The following is an 18665-nucleotide window of genomic DNA, read 5'->3' as shown; positions in this document are numbered from 1 at the left end:
CAGGACACCAGAGTCTGCTCCTCCTGTACTATAATAACAGACAGGACACCACAGTCTGCTCCTCCTGTATTATAATAACAGACAGGACACCACAGTCTGCTCCTCCTGTATTATAATAACAGACAGGACACCACAGTCTGCTCCTCCTGTATTATAATAACAGACAGGACACCGGAGTCTGCTCCTCCTGTATTATAATAACAGACAGGACACCGGAGTCTGAACCTCCTGTATTATAATAACAGACAGGACACCAGAGTCTGCTCCTCCTGTATTATAATAACAGACAGGACACCAGAGTCTGCTCCTCCTGTATTATAATAACAGACAGGACACCAGAGTCTGCTCCTCCTGTATTATAATAACAGACAGGACACCAGAGTCTGCTCCTCCTGTATTATAATAACAGACAGGACACCAGAGTCTGCTCCTCCTGTATTATAATAACAGACAGGACACCAGAGTCTGCTCCTCCTGTATTATAATAACAGACAGGACACCAGAGTCTGCTCCTCCTGTATTATAATAACAGACAGGACACCAGAGTCTGCTCCTCCTGTATTATAATAACAGACAGGACACCACAGTCTGCTCCTCCTGTATTATAATAACAGACAGGACACCAGAGTCTGCTCCTCCTGTATTATAATAACAGACAGGACACCAGAGTCTGCTCCTCCTGTAATATAATAACAGACAGGACACCACAGTCTGCTCCTCCTGTATTATAATAACAGACAGGACACCAGAGTCTGCTCCTCCTGTATTATAATAACAGACAGGACACCAGAGTCTGCTCCTCCTGTATTATAATAACCAGACAGGACACCACAGTCTGCTCCTCCTGTATTATAATAACAGTCAGGACACCAGAGTCTGCTCCTCCTGTATTATAATAACAGACAGGACACCAGAGTCTGCTCCTCCTGTATAATAATAACAGACAGGACACCAGAGTCTGCTCCTCCTGTATTATAATAACCAGACAGGACACCACAGTCTGCTCCTCCTGTATTATAATAACAGTCAGGACACCAGAGTCTGCTCCTCCTGTATTATAATAACAGACAGGACACCAGAGTCTGCTCCTCCTGTATTATAATAACAGTCAGGACACCAGAGTCTGCTCCTCCTGTATTATAATAACAGACAGGACACCACAGTCTGCTCCTCCTGTATTATAATAACAGACAGGACACCAGAGTCTGCTCCTCCTGTATTATAATAACAGACAGGACACCAGAGTCTGCTCCTCCTGTAATATAATAACAGACAGGACACCACAGTCTGCTCCTCCTGTATTATAATAACAGACAGGACACCAGAGTCTGCTCCTCCTGTATTATAATAACAGACAGGACACCAGAGTCTGCTCCTCCTGTATTATAATAACAGTCAGGACACCAGAGTCTGCTCCTCCTGTATTATAATAACAGACAGGACACCAGAGTCTGCTCCTCCTGTATTATAATAACAGACAGGACACCACAGTCTGCTCCTCCTGTATTATAATAACAGTCAGGACACCAGAGTCTGCTCCTCCTGTAGTATAATAACAGACAGGACACCAGAGTCTGCTCCTCCTGTATTATAATAACAGACAGGACACCACAGTCTGCTCCTCCTGTATTATAATAACAGACAGGACACCACAGTCTGCTCCTCCTGTATTATAATAACAGACAGGACACCAGAGTCTGCTCCTCCTGTATTATAATAACAGACAGGACACCAGAGTCTGCTCCTCCTGTATTATAATAACCAGACAGGACACCAGAGTCTGCTTCTCCTGTATTATAATAACAGACAGGACACCACAGTCTGCTCCTCCTGTATTATAATAACAGACAGGACACCAGAGTCTGCTCCTCCTGTATTATAATAACAGACAGGACACCACAGTCTGCTCCTCCTGTATAATAATAACAGACAGGACACCACAGTCTGCTCCTCCTGTATAATAATAACAGACAGGACACCACAGTCTGCTCCTCCTGTATTATAATAACAGTCAGGACACCAGAGTCTGCTCCTCCTGTATTATAATAACAGACAGGACACCAGAGTCTGCTCCTCCTGTAGTATAATAACAGACAGGACACCAGAGTCTGCTCCTCCTGTATTATAATAACAGACAGGACACCAGAGTCTGCTCCTCCTGTATTATAATAACAGACAGGACACCAGAGTCTGCTCCTCCTGTATTATAATAACAGACAGGACACCACAGTCTGCTCCTCCTGTATTATAATAACAGACAGGACACCAGAGTCTGCTCCTCCTGTATTATAATAACAGACAGGACACCAGAGTCTGCTCCTCCTGTATTATAATAACAGACAGGACACCACAGTCTGCTCCTCCTGTAGTATAATAACAGACAGGACACCACAGTCTGCGCCTCCTGTATTATAACAGACGTGACACCAGAGTCTGCGTCTCCTGCATTACAATAGACACTGCCGCAAAGCTCTGCTCTTTGTCTTACACAGACAGACACAGAGAAGTATTAATCAGACATGACATATTACATGTTCCGCAGCAAACCCCCTCAATATCCCCACTGGAAACTACTACTCAATACTTCCTGTTTCTGCGTTCCACGCCTCTCTTACTTCCACTGACATAAAATCCGTATCTCTTTGTCACGTGATCATCTACTACTTTCAAGGGAACGGGCCTCCATATTGTTGTGGTCTGGAACGAGATCGTTCGCTGACTCCGTTTTCCCTCATCGCCTTCCCCTATGTCTGCCTGCTAAGTAGAAAGATACGTGTTGGTAATCTCAGTTCACTGTCCTCTTCCTATATGCTTATATTTTGAAAATAACACAGAGAACAGGGTCGCGGCGGCCATGTTGTTGTAGTCCTTTGTTGATTGGCTGCAGTGGGATGACTCTAGGTACGTCCTGGATTATCCTCCTTGCTGTTTCCAGTTCCTCGTCAGAGAGCCGGGTGTCTAGTGAAAGAGGTAATAATCAGCGCATCATATATGTAGTGTTGTGGCTGCTGTATGCAGAACATGCAATCCTATAGTCAGACCCAATATACTATATCATACACAGGGCAGTATGCAGGAAGCAGCCAGTGACTACCACACTGCACCACATACAGCATTGTATCCTCCACCTACTCATTATATTGTAGGCAGAGGATACAAGTATAACATGGAGAGGTCTTGCGGGATGAAGCTAGTGTTTCCTGTCATGGCTTCCTGTTTGTGTGCTAAAACTTGGCACTAATCTGTTCTGTGGTGTCGGGCATCGGATCTCCCATTAGAGCCTCATGCACACATCCGGATGTATTTTGCAGTCCGTGTTGCGTCCAACTTCAAGGGGTCCAAGTATAGGGTCCAAGTAACTTTTGCAGCCAAGTATAGGATATACAGATGTGGCAATCACCCAGATCATCCGTATGCCCATTCCGCAAGAAGTCAAAAAATATATCTAAAAAAATATATATACCACGGACCGCGTCTGTATCTTGTATATCTGTGATTTGTGGACCACAAAATGGATTCGGTCGTGTGCATGAGACCTTATACATGGCACCATAGATGTAGCTTACTAGGTGGACCTGCAGGTGATCATTATCTATCCGTGTCTCTATTCTGTACGTGGCACCCAAAGCTGCCCAGGATTAGTGCATCTTCAGTAGACGATACAGTAACGGTTTGCCCAGGGGTGACTATATATAATATGGTAATGAACCTTCTTCCATGTGTCCCTGGCTTCGTAACTGTGCTCTGCATCCAAGAGTGAAGTCAGCCATAGTAAAGGGGTTTTGTCACTTTAGCAAATGGCATTTATCATGTAGAGGAAGTTAATAAAAGCCACTTACTAATGTATTGTTATTATCCATATTGCTTCCTTTCTGGCTGGATTCATTTTTCCATCACATTATACATTTCTTATTTCCATGGTTATGACCACCCTGTAATCCATCAGCAGTGGTCATGCTTGCACATTATAGGAAAAAAAACGCCGGCCCCTCTGTTGATGGGGACCCTGGGAGCTCACATAGGCTGGTGCTTTTTTTTTTTTTTTTATAGTATGCAAGCACGCTTACGCTGATGGATTGCAGGGTGGTTGTAACCATGGAAATGAGCAGTGTATAACGTCATGGAAAAATGAATCTAGCCAGTAAGGAAGCAATATGGATAATAATACATTAGTAAGTGGATTTTATTAACTTCCTCTACATGATAAATGCCATTTGTTGAAGTGAAAAAAAACCTTTTTAAGGGCTCGTGCCTGTATTGCAGCCCGCAAATAGTGGGTCTGCAATATGCGGGCACCAGCCGTGCGCACCCCGCATCACAGATGCGGACACATTCACTTGAATGAGTCCGCAATCCGGAAGGTCCGGTGCAGAACGGAGGCACGGAACCCTACGAAGCACTATGGAGTGCTTTCATGGGATTTCTCTCAGTAGCGCCGCACCACAAAAAATAGAACAGATGTGTCTGGATCAGTCTGCGGAATCTGCACAGAATGGCCGTATGCATGAGCCCTAAGCGTCATGGAACATATAGTTAGAGAACTTTCTGATGGACACTTATTCCTCCTTGTAATGGAGCAGGGAAGCTAACACACACCTGGCATAGCACTTGGTATATTCTTCTGATGATCACTTCAGTAATAGTCATAAATGATCTAAAAGTGTGTATGTAGACCTGCCTGGTGGAGAACCCCCCGACCTTCAAGGGCTGAACCTCACAGAGTCATTTTTTACTGATCAACCATCCCAATTGGTGGAGGAGGACTATGTCTTAGACGCCGTGTATGAAACCTACCCAAAAGTCACTGGGGAGATTTCAAACTGGTGTAAAAGAAAACTGGTTTAGTGGCCCATAGCAACCAATCAGATTCCACCTTTTATTTTTCAAAGGAGCTCTAAAAAATGAAAAGAGGAATCTGGTTGCTATGGGCAACTCAGCCAGTTTTGATAAATCTCCCCCACTGGATCCCATCTGTATACTCTCCTGTTGAGAGTGCATATGAGCTGCATTCAAACTAGGCATGTACCGTACATCCCGCATATTTTATGCATCAAGTTATTCATATTATCTACTATCCAGAACCTTTCCTGGTGGGTTCTTCTTGTAATCTGATTCTGACTTCTCCCCCTGATTGACCCAATGAGGATGGACCCCGATAGGCGTAGGATGAAAGAGAGGATACTGAATCTCACCTTGGAGATAATCTACCTGCTAACGGGAGAGGTAAGAGATGATGTCAGATACACATGTGGACAGAATTGTTGGTACCCTTCCATTAAAGAAAGAAAAACGCATAATGGTCACTAAAAAAACGTCACACTGACAAAAGTAATAATTATAAAAAAATAAATAAAAAAAAGCTAATGAAAATGAGACATTGCTTTTGAATTGTGGTTCACCAGAATATAAAAAAATAAATAAACTAATGTACAGTCTTGTGAAAAAATTAGGACACCCTTTGAAAGTATGTGGTTTTTTGTAACATTTTTAATAAATGGTTATTTCATCTCCGTTTCAACAATACAGAGAGATTAAAGTAATCCGACTAAACAAAGAAAACTGAAGAAAAGTCTTTTCAAGATCTTCTGTAAATGTCATTCTACAAAAATGCCTATTCTAACTGAGGAAAAAGATAGGACACCCTTGCCCCTAATAGCGAGTGTTACCTCCTTTGGCTGAAATAACTGCAGTGAGACGGTTCTTGTAGCCATCTACCAGTCTTCGACATCGGTCTGAGGAAATTTTACCCCACTCCTCAATGCAGAACTTTTTCAGCTGAGAGATGTTTGAGGGGTTTCTTGCACGTACAGCCCTTTTCAAGTCACCCCACAGCATCTCAATGGGATTCAAATCTGGACTTTGACTTGGCCATTCCAGGACTCTCCATTTCTTCTTTTTCAGCCAATCTTTGGTTGATTTACTAGTATGTTTTGGGTCATTGTCATGTTGCATGGTCCAGTTCCGCTTCAGCTTTAATTTTCTAACTGATGGTCTCACATGTTCTTCAAGCACCTTCTGATACACAGTAGAATTCATCGTGGATTCTATGATGGTGAGCTGACCAGGTCCTGCTGCAGCAAAGCAGCCCCAAACCATGACACTTCCACCTCCATGCTTCACAGTTGGTATGAGGTTCTTTTCTTGGAATGCTGTGTTTGGTTTACGCCAAACATGTCCTCTGCTGTTGTGTCCAAATAATTCAATTTTGGACTCATCTGTCCAAAGAACATTATTCCAGAAGTCCTGGTCTTTGTCAACTTTATCGCTGGCAAATGTCAGTCTGGCCTCGATGTTTCTCTTGGAAAGCAAAGGTTTCCTCCTTGCACACCTCCCATGCAAGTTAAACTTGTACAGTCTCTTTCTGATTGTAGAGGCATGTACTTCTACATCAACAGTAGCCAGAGCCTGCTGTAGTTCTCGAGATGACACTTTAGGGTTTTTGGATACCTCTTTTAGCATCTTGCGGTCTGCTCTTGGGGTGAACTTGCTGGGGCGACCAGTCCTGGGCATGTTGGCAGTTGTTTTGAAAGCCCTCCACTTGTAGACTATCTTCCGGACAGTGGAATGGCTGATTTCAAAATCTTTTGAGATCTTTTTAAATCCCTTCCCAGACTCATAGGCTGCTACAATCTTTTTTCTGAAGTCCTCTGACAGCTCTTTTGCTCTCACCATGGTGCTCACTCTCACTTCAACAGTCAGGAGCACACCAAACTAAATGTCTGAGGTTTAAATAGGGCAAGCCTCATTCAACATGCAGAGTAACGATCTACTAATTATGTGCACCTGGTGTGATATACCTGTGTGAGATCTGAGCCAATTTAAGAGGGAATACATGTGAGGGTGTCCTATCTTTTTCCTCAGTTAGAATAGGCATTTTTGTAGAATGACATTTACAGAAGATCTTGAAAAGACTTTTCTTCAGTTTTCTTTGTTTAGTTGGATTACTTTAATCTCTCTGTATTGTTGAAACGGAGATGAAATAACCATTTATTAAAAATGTTACAAAAAACCACATGCTTTCAAAGGGTGTCCTAATTTTTTCACATGACTGTAACTGGCCTGGATAAAAATGATGGTAACCTTAAAGGGAACCTGTCATCGGGATTTGTGTATAGAGCTGAGGACATGGGTTGCTAGATGGCCGCTAGCCCATCCGCAATACCCAGTCCCCATAGCTCTGTGTGCTTTTATTGTGTAAAAAAACCTATTTGATACATATGCAAAATAACTTGAGATGAGTCCTGTACGTGAGATGAGTCAGGGACAGGACTCATCTCAGGTTAATTTGCATATGTATCAAATCGGTTTGTTTTTACACACTAAAAGCACACAGAGCTATGGGGACTGGGTATTGCGGATGTGCTAGCGGCCATCTAGCAACCCATGTCCTCGGCTCTATACACAAAATCCCGGTGACAGGTCCCCATTAACTTAATATTTTGTTGCATAACCTTTTGAGGCAATCACTGCAATCAAGCGATTTTCTGTAACTCTCCATGAGACCTCTGCACCTGTCCACAGGTACTTTGGCCCACTCTTCATGAACAAACTGCTCCAGCTGTCAGGGCTGAAGGATGCCTTCTCCAGACTGCATGTTTCAGCTCATTCCACAGATGTTCAATAGGAACTAGATCAGGAATAGTCCAATGCTTTGATCTTAGCCATTGGATGTTTTTAGCTGGGTCATTATCCTGTTGGAGGACCCATGACCTACGACTGAGGCAAAGCTTTCTGACACTGGGCACATTTCACTCTAGAATGCCTTGATAGTCTTGAGATTTTATTGTACCCTGCACAGATTTAAGACACCCTGTGCCAGATACAGCAAAGCAGCCCAAAAACATAACTGAGCCTCCATGTTTCACAGTAGGTACAATGTTCTTTTCTTTGTATGCTTCATTTTTGCTTCTGTGAACATAGAATTGATGTGACTTGCCAAAAAGCTCCAATTTTGTCTCATGTGTCAGAAGGACATTCTCCCAGACGCTTTGTGGCTTGTCAAGATGCATTTTGGCAAATTACAGTCTCGTTTTTTTATGATTTGTTTTGAACAGGGGTTTCCTCCTTGGTCATCTTCCGTTAAGTCCACTTTGGCTAAGGCTACTTTCACACTTGCGTTCAGAGCGGATCCGTCTGATGTTTCATCAGACGGATCCGCTCCTATAATGCAGACGTTTGCATCCGTTCAGAACGGATCCGTCTGCATTATAACTTAGAAAAATTTCTAAGTGTGAAAGTAGCCTGAGCGGATCCGTCCAGACTTTACATTGAAGTCAATGGGGGACGGATCCGTTTGAAGATTGAGCCATATTGTGTCATCTTCAAACGGATCCGTCCCCATTGACTTCCATTATAAGTCTGGACGGATCCGCTTGCCTCCGCACGGCCAGGCGGACACCCGAACGTTGCAAGCAGCGTTCAGGTGTCCGCCTGCTGAGCGGAGCAGAGGCTGAACGCCGCCAGACTGATGCATTCTGAGCGGATCCACGTCCACTCAGAATGCATTGGGGCTGGACGGATGCGTTCGGGGCCGCTTGTGAGCCCCTTCAAATGGAGATCACAAGCGGAGCCCCGAACGCTAGTGTGAAAGTAGCCTAAGACTGCAATGGATGGTGCGATCTGACACTGAAGGACTTTGACCTTGGAGTTCACCTCTAATCTCTTTCGAAGTTGTTCTTGGCTATTTGATTACCATTCGTATTAATCTGTCTCTTCAAATTGTCATCAATTTTTCTCTTGCGGTCACATCCAGGGAGGTTGGCTACAGTCCTGTAGACCTTATACTTATGAATAATATGTGGGTCTTATAAAGGTCTTATAGCCTTTACCATGTTTGTCTAGAATTTCCTTTCTGATCTTCTGAGACAACTCTCTCCTTAGCTTTCTTTGGTCCATGCTTAGAGTGGTACACACCATGATACCAAACAGCACAGTGACTACTTTCCATCCTTTAAATAGTCAGACTGACTGATTACAAATTTGAAGACACCTGTGAATTTTTTCTAATTACAGGACATACTTGAGTGTAATATGACCCTATGGTCAAATTATTTTACATTTTTTCCAGGCCAGTTTCATAATTTTTATTTTTTTTATAATTCTGTTGAACCACAATTCAAAAGCAATGTCTCATTTTCATCAGTTGACTTTCAGTAAAATTTAAATTATTATTACTTTTGTCATTTTCAGTTATTTTAGTGACTACTGTGGGTTTTTCCATCTTTAACGGAAGGGTAGCAACAATTTTGTCCACGTGTGTAAAATCACTATCCATCCCTATTTTAAACACATGGAAATGGCTGAAGAGGTGATGGATTCTGTGAATATTCATTAGGATCTACCTCAATATATAGGACTGCACAGTAGTGACAAAGAAATCTGGAGAGAGTGTGAACCCCCGCAGCCAACATCATGTGTCAGGAGATTGGAGAAAGACCCAGAGTCCCACTTTGGAGCCTTCGACTCAGTCACTGATACATGAGAGAAACCATCAACAGAAGATCCTAGACCTCACCAACAAGATCATTGAGCTGCTGACTGGAGAGGTGAGCGCCGCTGGGAATGCTGGGACATTATACAGTAACACAAGAGTGGGGTTAAAAAGTCGTAAACTATGTGTTTGCGACTTTTTAAAAAATTGTTGCATCTCCCAGTTTTTATGCCACCAAGGGAGCATGGCCAGCAGCTGCAACATTTATTTTTATTTACGCCAAGTTTCTGGAGCAAATGAAGCCAGAAATCTATGGCATCTAAGGCTACTTTCACACTAGCGTTCGGGGCTCCGCTTGTGAGTTCCGTTTGAAGGGGCTCACAAGCGGCCCCGAACGGATCCGTCCAGCCCTAATGCATTCTGAATGGATGCGGATCTGCTCAGAATGCATCAGTCTGGCTCCGTTTGTCCTCCGCTCCGCTCAGCAGGCGGACACCTGAACGCAGCTTGCAGCGTTCGGGTGTCCGCCTGGCCGTGCGGAGGCAAACGGATCCGTCCAGACTTACAATGTAAGTCAATGGGGACGGATCCGTTTGAAGTTGACACAGTATGGCTCAATTTTCAAACGGATCCGTCTCCCATTGACTTTCAATGTAAAGTCAAAACGGATCCGTTTGCATTATCATGAACAAAAAATTTTTATTTTTTATTTTTCTTCATGGTAATGCAAACGGATCCGTTCTGAACGGATCTAAGCGTTTGCATTATAGGTGCGGATCCGTCTGGGCACATACCAGACGGATCTGACCTAAACGCTAGTGTGAAAGTAGCCTAAGAGCTGCTGTAGATTTCTGGTTAGGTGCACGGACTCCTGGAGGATGCGCCTATTATGTGACAAGGCCTGAGCATAGTCATAAATTAGTTGTATCCTCCGGCAGTACAGGGGATATCTCCCCCTTGTGTCTAGATGATGACTGTATCGTTGTGTGTGTCAGGTTTCTATAAGATGTCAGGATATCACTGTCTATTTCTCCATGGAGGAGTGGGAGTATTTAGAAGAACACAAGGATTTGTATGAAGACGTCATGATGGAGAACAACCTTCCGCCCATATCACTGGGAACAAAAGACTTTAATGGTAAAGGAGAGAGAAGTTTTGAGGGTAACGCTATCATTTGATCATACATACACAATGTATTCAGTCTCTGTCTGTCTCCTACAGATGGATCCAGTAAGAAAAATTCACCAGAGAGATGTCCCAGTCCTCTGTATTCCCAAAACTGTCCAAAGGAGGGCGTTCGTGTCCCACAGGATGAACAGGTAGATTGGCTAGGGTAGTGTCAAATGTCAGAAAACCTACAGTATATGGCAGTGATGGCTAACCTCCAGCACTCCAGCTGTGGTAAAACTACGACTCCCAGCATGCTCCATTAATTTCGATGGCGTTCTAAGAATAGCCAAGCAAGTGTACATCTTGGGAGTTGTAGTTTTACCACAGCTGGAGTGCCGGAGGTTAGCCATCACAGGTAAATGGTCTATTGTGAGGCTTTGTGTGTCTGTTTTTTTTTACATTTTCTCTTGTATATTTAGATCGAAAATCTGGTTCATCTTAAAGTTGAAGTTGTTGACGAAGAAAATGAGGAGATATATATGACAGGTGGACAAATAAAAGAAGAGGAAAGTCCTGTTGATATAATCTCTGGTGAGTTTGTCAGTACACATTAAAGGGGTTCTGTTGTAAAGAAAACTCCTATGCAGATGTCCCCTTACAACATATGGATTCCTAAAAAGTGATTGATCAGACCCCTCTCTGTGAGCTTGAATGGGGAACCACTGAGTATGTCTCCCATCCTGGAGGACCTAGCCATCCAAGTATTACAAGGATGACCATTCATTTGAACAATTGGGTGCAATAATACCCTTTGCTGCTGCCAGGGAAATGTACTACCAGCTGTAATTTCTCCTGACATTAACAGCTGATGTTAGCCAGGGTGGCTCTCTTTGGGAGACATCCTCTTTAGAGGGGTTCTCTAACTAAAGCCATTTATAATATGTCCTACAGAGTAGAATGGAGAAAGTGGTTTACATTACCAGCAGATTCTGTATTTACAGTTGTGTTCAAAATTATTCAACCCCCACTGAAATTGAGTGTTTTGGCCAGTTTGACATTGATTTTGATAATTTCAGTCATCTTGTTTACAATTAAATCAAAGAGGCACTTGTAAGTCAGACAAATATAACATAACATTTATAATGAAATAACCACAAATGTATTTTCTGTGCTCACATCATTATCAGTTTTATTCAACCCCCAAGTGACATTCAATCTTAGTACTTAGTACAACATCCTTTTCCAGTTATAACAGCTTTTAAACGTGAAGCATAGCTTGACACAAGTGTCTTGCAGCGATCTACGGGTATCTTCGCCCATTCTTCATGGGCAAAAGCCTCCAGTTCAGTCACATTCTTAGGCTTGCGCGCTGCAACTGCTTTCTTTAAGTCCCACCAGAGGTTCTCAATCGGATTTAAGTCTGGTGACTGCGATGGCCACCTCAAAATGTTCCAGCCTTTAATCTGCAACCATGCTCTAGTGGACTTGGAGGTATGCTTGGGATCATTGTCCTGTTGAAAGGTCCAACGTCTCCCAAGCCTCAGGTTTGTGACGGACTGCATCACATTTTCATCCAATATCTCCTGGTACTGAAGAGAATTCATGGTACCTTGCACATGCTGAAGCTTCCCTGTACCTGTAGAAGCAAAACAGCCCCAAAGCATGATTGACCCCCCGCCATGCTTCACAGTAGGCAAGGTGTTCTTTTCTTCATAGGCCTTGTTCTTCCTCCTCCAAACATAGCGTTGATCCATGGGCCCAAACAGTTCTAATTTTGTTTCATCAGTCCACAGAACACTTTTGTGGTTTGTCCACATGACTTTTGGCATAGTGCAGTCGATTCTTCTTATTCTTTGGAGACAGCAAGGGGGTGCGTCTGGGAGTTCTGGCATGGAGGCCTTCATTACGCAGTGTGCGCCTTATTGTCTGAGCTGAAACTTCAGTACCCACATCTGACAAATCTTTTTTCAGTTCCTCAGCAGTCACACGGGGACTTTTCTCCACTTTGCGCTTCAGGTAGTGCACAGCAGTCGAAGTCAGCATCTTCTTTCTGCCACGACCAGGTAGCGTTTTAACAGTGCCCTTTGCCTTGAATTTGCGAATGATGCTTCCTATGGTGTCTCTTGGTATGTTTAACATCTTTGCAATCTTCTTATAGCCATTGCCCTTCCTGTGAAGAGAAATCACCTCTTCTCTTGTCTTCCTGGACCATTCTCTTGACTTCACCATGTTTGTAAACACACCAGTAAATGTCTAGAAGGAGCTGAGTATCACAGTCCTTTTAAATCTGCCTAATTGGTGCTTATTATGCTTGATTGCTGCTCCTTGACATCCACAGGTGTTTTCAATACCTGATCGAAAAGACTTGAATGAACCTCTGTTCTTAGGAGTGGTAGTCTTTAAGGGGTTGAATAATTGTGTCAATGAAGAAATCACAAAAAAAAACATTTAATACTGTATTACAAAAACAATTGATGTCATTTTAGTTGCATTTGGTTCTTTAAAAAGTCCTTGTAAGATTTCATTCTGAACACAATTGCAAATGTACACTAAATTCCCTAAAACCCTTTACAGCATTGGGGGTTGAATAATTTTGAACACAACTGTAATCTCGACCTGGATGCAGCAGATTCCGCTCCAGACAGCTCAGTGGAGTCCTTTGGTAGCATCCTGGCTGCTATGGTAACCGATCGGAGCCCCAGGATTACAATGCTGGGGCTCCAATCAGAACTGCCACCAATGAGAAGGGAAGGGGACCCTGTGGCCACTGCCACCAATGATTTTGATATGGTGGGGGCGGGCGCACTGCGCCACCAATAATAATTAACTTTTAATACAAGAGGCGGGTGCCGGCAGCAGATCAGTGGCAGTTAACCCTTCAGGTGCTGCACCTGAGGGGTTAACTGGAGCAGATCGCAGCCCAGAGGCAGGGTGCCGGCTATGTGATTCTGCTGCCGTCACCTGCCTCCTGTATTAAAGGTTAAAGGGCTTCTGTCAGCCCACTAAATCGTTTTTTTTTTGTTTGTTTACTAATAATCCCTACACTGCGAGCTCTGCATACATAAGTTAAATAATCATTTTGGTTCAGTAGAATTTGATAAAAAGCTATTTTTAAAATATGCAAATTACCTTGCTACCAGCAAGTAGGGCGGCTACTTGCTGGTAGCAGCCACATCCTCCGCATTGTGATTGACAGGGCCAGGGAACGGAATCGTTCTCTGCTGGCCCTGCCTGTTAGCATTCAAAATCTGGCGCCTGCGCCGCACGTATCTTCAATCTGCGCAGGCGCACTGAGAGGCGGCCGCTCGCTCCTCAATGCGCCTGCGCCGGGTGTAGATGTGACGTCATCGGCGCAGGCGCATTGAGGATGGAGCGGCAGAGCGAGTGGCCGCCTCTCAGTGCGCCTGCACAGATTGAAGATAGGTACGGCCGCGGCGCAGGCGCCAGATTTTGAATGCTAACAGGCAGGGCCAGCAGAGAACGATTCCGTTCCCTGGCCCTGTCAATCACAATGCGGAGGGGGGCATCATTAGGATCGGAGGATGCGGCTGCTACCAGCAAGTAGCCGCTCTACTTGCTGGTAGCAAGGTAATTTGCATATTTTAAAAATAGCTTTTTATCAAATTCTACAGGACCAAAATGATTATTTAACTTATGTATGCAGAGCTCGCAGTGTAGGGATTATTAATAAACAAAAAAAAAAAAAAACGGTTTAGTGGGCTGACAGAAGCCCTTTAAAGACGACCTTTCATTTCATGCGTCCAAACATTGTAAACTAACTATAAGGATATGTAGAGCAGCGCCCAGGGATCTCACTGAACTTACTATTATTCCTGGGCGCCGCTCTGTTCGCGCGCTGTGGCCCCCGTTACTGTCTCCCGCGCTGTATGATAATTACTACTATCGGAGCAGGGAGGAGGAGACTGCCATTTTTCTCAATGGGCGTTCCTTCTACCTGGCTGTAGTGCTGTCCAATCAAAGCGAGAGCGTCACAGCCAGGGAGATGGTGAGTTTTTTTGTTTTTTTTTCTCCCTGGCTGTGACGCTCTGCGCTTTGATTGGACAGCACTACAGCCAGGTAGAAGGAACGCCCATTGAGAAAAAGGGCAGTCTCCTCCCCATTGCTCTGATGCTAGCAATTAGCATACAGAGCTGGGGAATATACCGGGGGCCACAGCGGGCGAACGATGCCGCGCCCAGGAATAATAGTATGTTCAGTGAGATCACTGGGCACCGCTCTACATATCCTGATAGTTAGTTTACTATGTTTGGACCCATGAAAGGTCCTCTACTATCATTGGTGACGCAGTGCGCCCGCCCCTCCTCCGCCCGTCTCTCTTCTTATTGGCAGCAGCGACGGCACAGTGGGGAGGGAGAGAGTGACTCCTTCTCCCCTGTGCTGCTGAGGGAACGTGAACGTGCTAACAGCAGCGCGCTCATGTTCTCTGAAGCTAGGCTGTGCAGTAGGGCAGCCTAGTATCGATAAATGTCAAATCCCGGTATCGTATCGATACGGGACAAAAGTATCGATATTTCGATACCCGCAACAACCCTAAATTGAATAGGATGTCTACCGGGAATATGCACTAGCTCCGGAAACCGTATTATAGTGCTGTACTTATCTGGGCTCAGTGCACTGTTATCTGTATTGTAACTATAGAGTTAACAGCACTGACTTCGGAACATGCACGATCATTAAAGCGGCTCTGTCACCAGGGTCAACCCAGTACAACCAGGAATATAGCCTGGTAGGGTTCATGATTAAAATATTACCTTTCTTTTATGTAGGTTCATGAAAAATTTGAACTTTTATCAATATGCAAATAAGCTATTGGAGTACCAGGAGGCTGGCTGCATGCTCACAATGTCTTCGGCTGCCTCCAGAGCAGTGAAGTTATATACTGCACACACACCGTTTACGTCACTGAACCCGGAAGCTGTATGCCTAGTTTTATAGGGTTGATCCTGGTGACAGAGCCACTTTAAAGGCTTATTCCTTTCGCCCAATAATCAACCCCTGGAAAATTTGTTCCCAATCATTGGCCCATGTAGAAGACCCACCAGTCATCTGACTTATGAGCAGACACTTATCATCTGATTGGATCTTTTATGCTGGGGAAAAAAGATCTTATTGTTGGAATCTCCCCGTGTAAACAGGCGATGTATTGCTGACAATAATGTAAATCAAAGGGCATACGAACAGTCTGAAAGATCACGCTGCCGTTTAGTCAGGCAGTTATCTGCCCCTGTGAAAGCCCTTACAAGGGCCGATCGACTTACTATACAGTAGAGAAACTCATTACCGGGCAGAAATTTGGCCATGTAAAGACCTTTATTGCGGTGTGTAAGATTTATTGCTGTGACAGGTTTTATGTATGGGCAGCACTGTGGAAGAACTAGGTGGGAGATGGTAATGGAAAGTAAACTGAGGACAGTCTAACTGTATTAAAGGCTACAAAGAGGTTATCCAAGACCAATACAGACCTCCCAGAGTGGCTAACCCACTGTGGTGATCCTACTTACCTGGTCCCCACCGCTGGGCCCAGTCTCTGTTGCTCTTCCTCTTTCTGCAGGGCTATAATCATTCATTGACTGGGGGAGGTACAGTTTTCTCTATGACCAAAATGCTGGTCCACATACTACTGCATTCAGTGGTGGACCAACATACTCAGTAGCTTCTTCTTCCTTTCAGTGCTATCTTAATGATCTCATGGTGAAGGGACCCAGACAAAGTTCACGCACACATTTATTCATTTATCCTTACTTCTAAATCCATGGAAATATATACCTCTCTCTCTAGACATTAGAGAAGGAATCTGAGGTGGGAGTTAATGTACATCTTAATTTAAGAGAAGATGGCGGCATCACCTCAGGTAGTTAGGAAAGCGTAAATAAATATGTATTCAAGTTTTTCACACTTTGCTTACTACCTGAAGTGTCGGCTCCATCTTTTCAAAATTGTGTATTGTGTTTTGGTGGGTGTATTGGACCAAACCTGCCAGGATGCATGCACCTACATCCCTTTTCCTTAGAGTGCTGTCTACCTTGTTTCTAATGCAAAACACTCCTGGGAGATGCAGGTGCTTCATCTTCACATGTTATGAGCTGCTGCCCACCCACAGAAAGTGAAGATACCAGTTCTGTAGAGAAGTGAGTAAGGAAGCTAAAAGAGTGAAAGTTACACCAGAGATCAGCGTTTTTGCATTAATATAGGTAAAATAATGGCGTGCATTACTCCACATATATATTATTCTTATTAATTTGTGGGATAACCCATTTAATTCCTGAACTTTCAATCCCAAAGGGAGCAATGAAACAAATTCAACCTTATCTGAACGTCATATTAATTCAATTTTATTTATAAGAATGTTTCTTGTTTTTTAAGGTCCAGCTGATCTTCTGACCAGTATGAATATCTCAAATGGACATTTTATCTTATCGACAGATTGTAAAATAGAAGCCAGCAACTTCACTCAAGATTCCGCAGAAGAGGATCCCTGTACCCCAAATATGTTTGCCGAATTTCCTGTTTCTTCAAATGCCTGGGAACATTCTTTAGATGACTTATGTACTGATTCCCAGAGCGCAGATTACATAGAGCGCAAAGTATATCCATGTATTGAATGTGGAAAATGTTACTCTAAAAAAGGAAGCCTTATGATACATCAGAGAATTCACACAGGGGAGAAGCTGTTTACTTGTAACGAATGCGGCAGAAGCTTTGTGTACAAGGCAAACCTTATTGAACATCAGAGGTTGCACGCGGGGGAGAAACCGTTTTCATGCTCAGATTGTGGGAAATGTTTCAAGCAGAAATCTCACTATTTCAAGCATCGGAGAAGTCACATGGGAGTGAAGAAGCGGTTTTCATGCTCCGAGTGTGGAAAACGATTTAAAGACAGATGGACCCTTGATCGCCACGAAAGAACTCACACAGGGGAGAAACCATTTTCATGTCCCGAGTGTGGGAAATCTTTCACTCAGAAATATAGTTTTCTCGAACATCAGAAAATTCATACAGGGGAGAAACCATTTCCATGCTCAAAGTGTGGACTACGATTTACCCGTAAATCTAAACTCGTTCGCCACGAGAGAGTTCACACAGGCGAAAAGCCATTTTCATGTACCGAGTGCGGAAAATGTTTTGCTCTGAAAACTACTCTTGGTAAGCATCAGAGAGTTCACACCGGGGAGAAGCCCTTTCCATGTTCTGAGTGTGGAAAATGCTTCACTCAGAAATATGATGTGGTTGAGCATCAGAAAATTCACACAGGAGAGAAACCATATTCGTGCGCCAAGTGCGGAAAAGGGTTCATACGCAGATCAAAACTGATTCAACATGAGCGAATTCACACGGGCGAGAAACCCTTTTCATGTACGGAGTGTGGGAAATGTTTTACGCAAAAGCCAGGCCTAGTTCAACATCAAAAGATTCATCTAAAATGAGGGGACATTTGAAGGGACTTTGCAATATAAGTGATTTATCAGGAAAGATCATTTTGTGGACACAGACTCTGTATTTATATATTTCCGGGCCAGAGCCTTAATATTATCCTGGGTCATATATATGTATTATTTTCAATAGTTTTTTTCTCAACATAAATCAGCATTCCTAAAAATAATACAGTTTTTCTGGACCTTAGGAGGATCTCCACCAAAATGAATGAAAAAAAAAACAAAACAAAAAAAAACCTTGGTGCTTTACGAGTCACTGGGCCCTTTCTCTGCCATGAGTTGAGCTGACGCTCTAAGTAAAAGACTAGATGTCAGGGGCGTGCTGCGTGACAGCTCACCCCTTGTCTGCTTGTTAGACAGTTTATAGTTCCATAGAACCAGACTGTCTTAAATGATTGGTTTGGAGCTGTCATGCTGTAGAGAAGAGCGTCATGGCACTCCCCATCTCATGAAGTGATGCATATCAGGTGGAGAACCTCCAAGTTGTAGGCCAGAAGAATATTTATTGGCTATATGAATTCCTCAACATTTCATAATGTTAATATTGGAAAATAATGATTCATGAAACTACATTTGAAGATGTCTTCTACCTTTAGGGTAGGGCTGAGAGATTTAGCCAAAAAATAAAATCTCATATTTTTTATTTTATTTTTTAACCCTATGGACAATTT

At 43.5% G+C, this 18665-nt stretch overlaps 2 protein-coding genes across 8 annotated transcripts in view; both read left to right on the top strand.

Annotated features, from left to right (window-relative positions):
* Positions 1-18665, top strand: part of LOC121005375 (oocyte zinc finger protein XlCOF6-like) — a 916661-nt gene that overhangs the window by 826700 nt on the left and 71296 nt on the right. The window lies entirely within an intron of this gene.
* Positions 2813-18642, top strand: LOC121005386 (gastrula zinc finger protein XlCGF26.1-like). Of its 2 annotated transcripts, none has more exons than XM_040438109.1 (7): positions 2813-2965; positions 5142-5223; positions 9354-9545; positions 10471-10567; positions 10652-10749; positions 11020-11131; positions 16925-18642. In XM_040438109.1, exons 1-7 carry the CDS (start codon positions 2892-2894, stop codon positions 17983-17985), a joined length of 1716 nt encoding a protein of 571 aa, XP_040294043.1. In that variant the 5' UTR covers positions 2813-2891; the 3' UTR covers positions 17986-18642. The 2 variants fall into 2 exon arrangements, with proteins under 2 accessions (XP_040294043.1, XP_040294042.1); XM_040438108.1 differs by having other exon boundaries at positions 2817-2965; positions 10426-10567.

The sequence above is a fragment of the Bufo bufo genome, chromosome 6 (genome assembly GCF_905171765.1).
Source record: "Bufo bufo chromosome 6, aBufBuf1.1, whole genome shotgun sequence".
Classification (NCBI taxonomy): Eukaryota; Metazoa; Chordata; class Amphibia; order Anura; family Bufonidae; genus Bufo; species Bufo bufo.
The sequence above is the reverse complement of the archived record's forward strand: the minus strand, read 5'-3'. Positions and strand labels throughout refer to the sequence as shown.

Bases quoted from the DNA above. Each gene is read 5' to 3' on its own strand.
- LOC121005386 (XM_040438108.1), top strand. From the start codon at position 2,892: ATGACTCTAGGTACGTCCTGGATTATCCTCCTTGCTGTTTCCAGTTCC. The intron at 2,966-5,141 runs AAGAGGTAATAA...GATTGACCCAAT, and splicing joins GAGAGCCGGGTGTCTAGTGA to GAGGATGGACCCCGATAGGC. The intron at 10,750-11,019 runs GTAGATTGGCTA...TTGTATATTTAG, and splicing joins GTGTCCCACAGGATGAACAG to ATCGAAAATCTGGTTCATCT.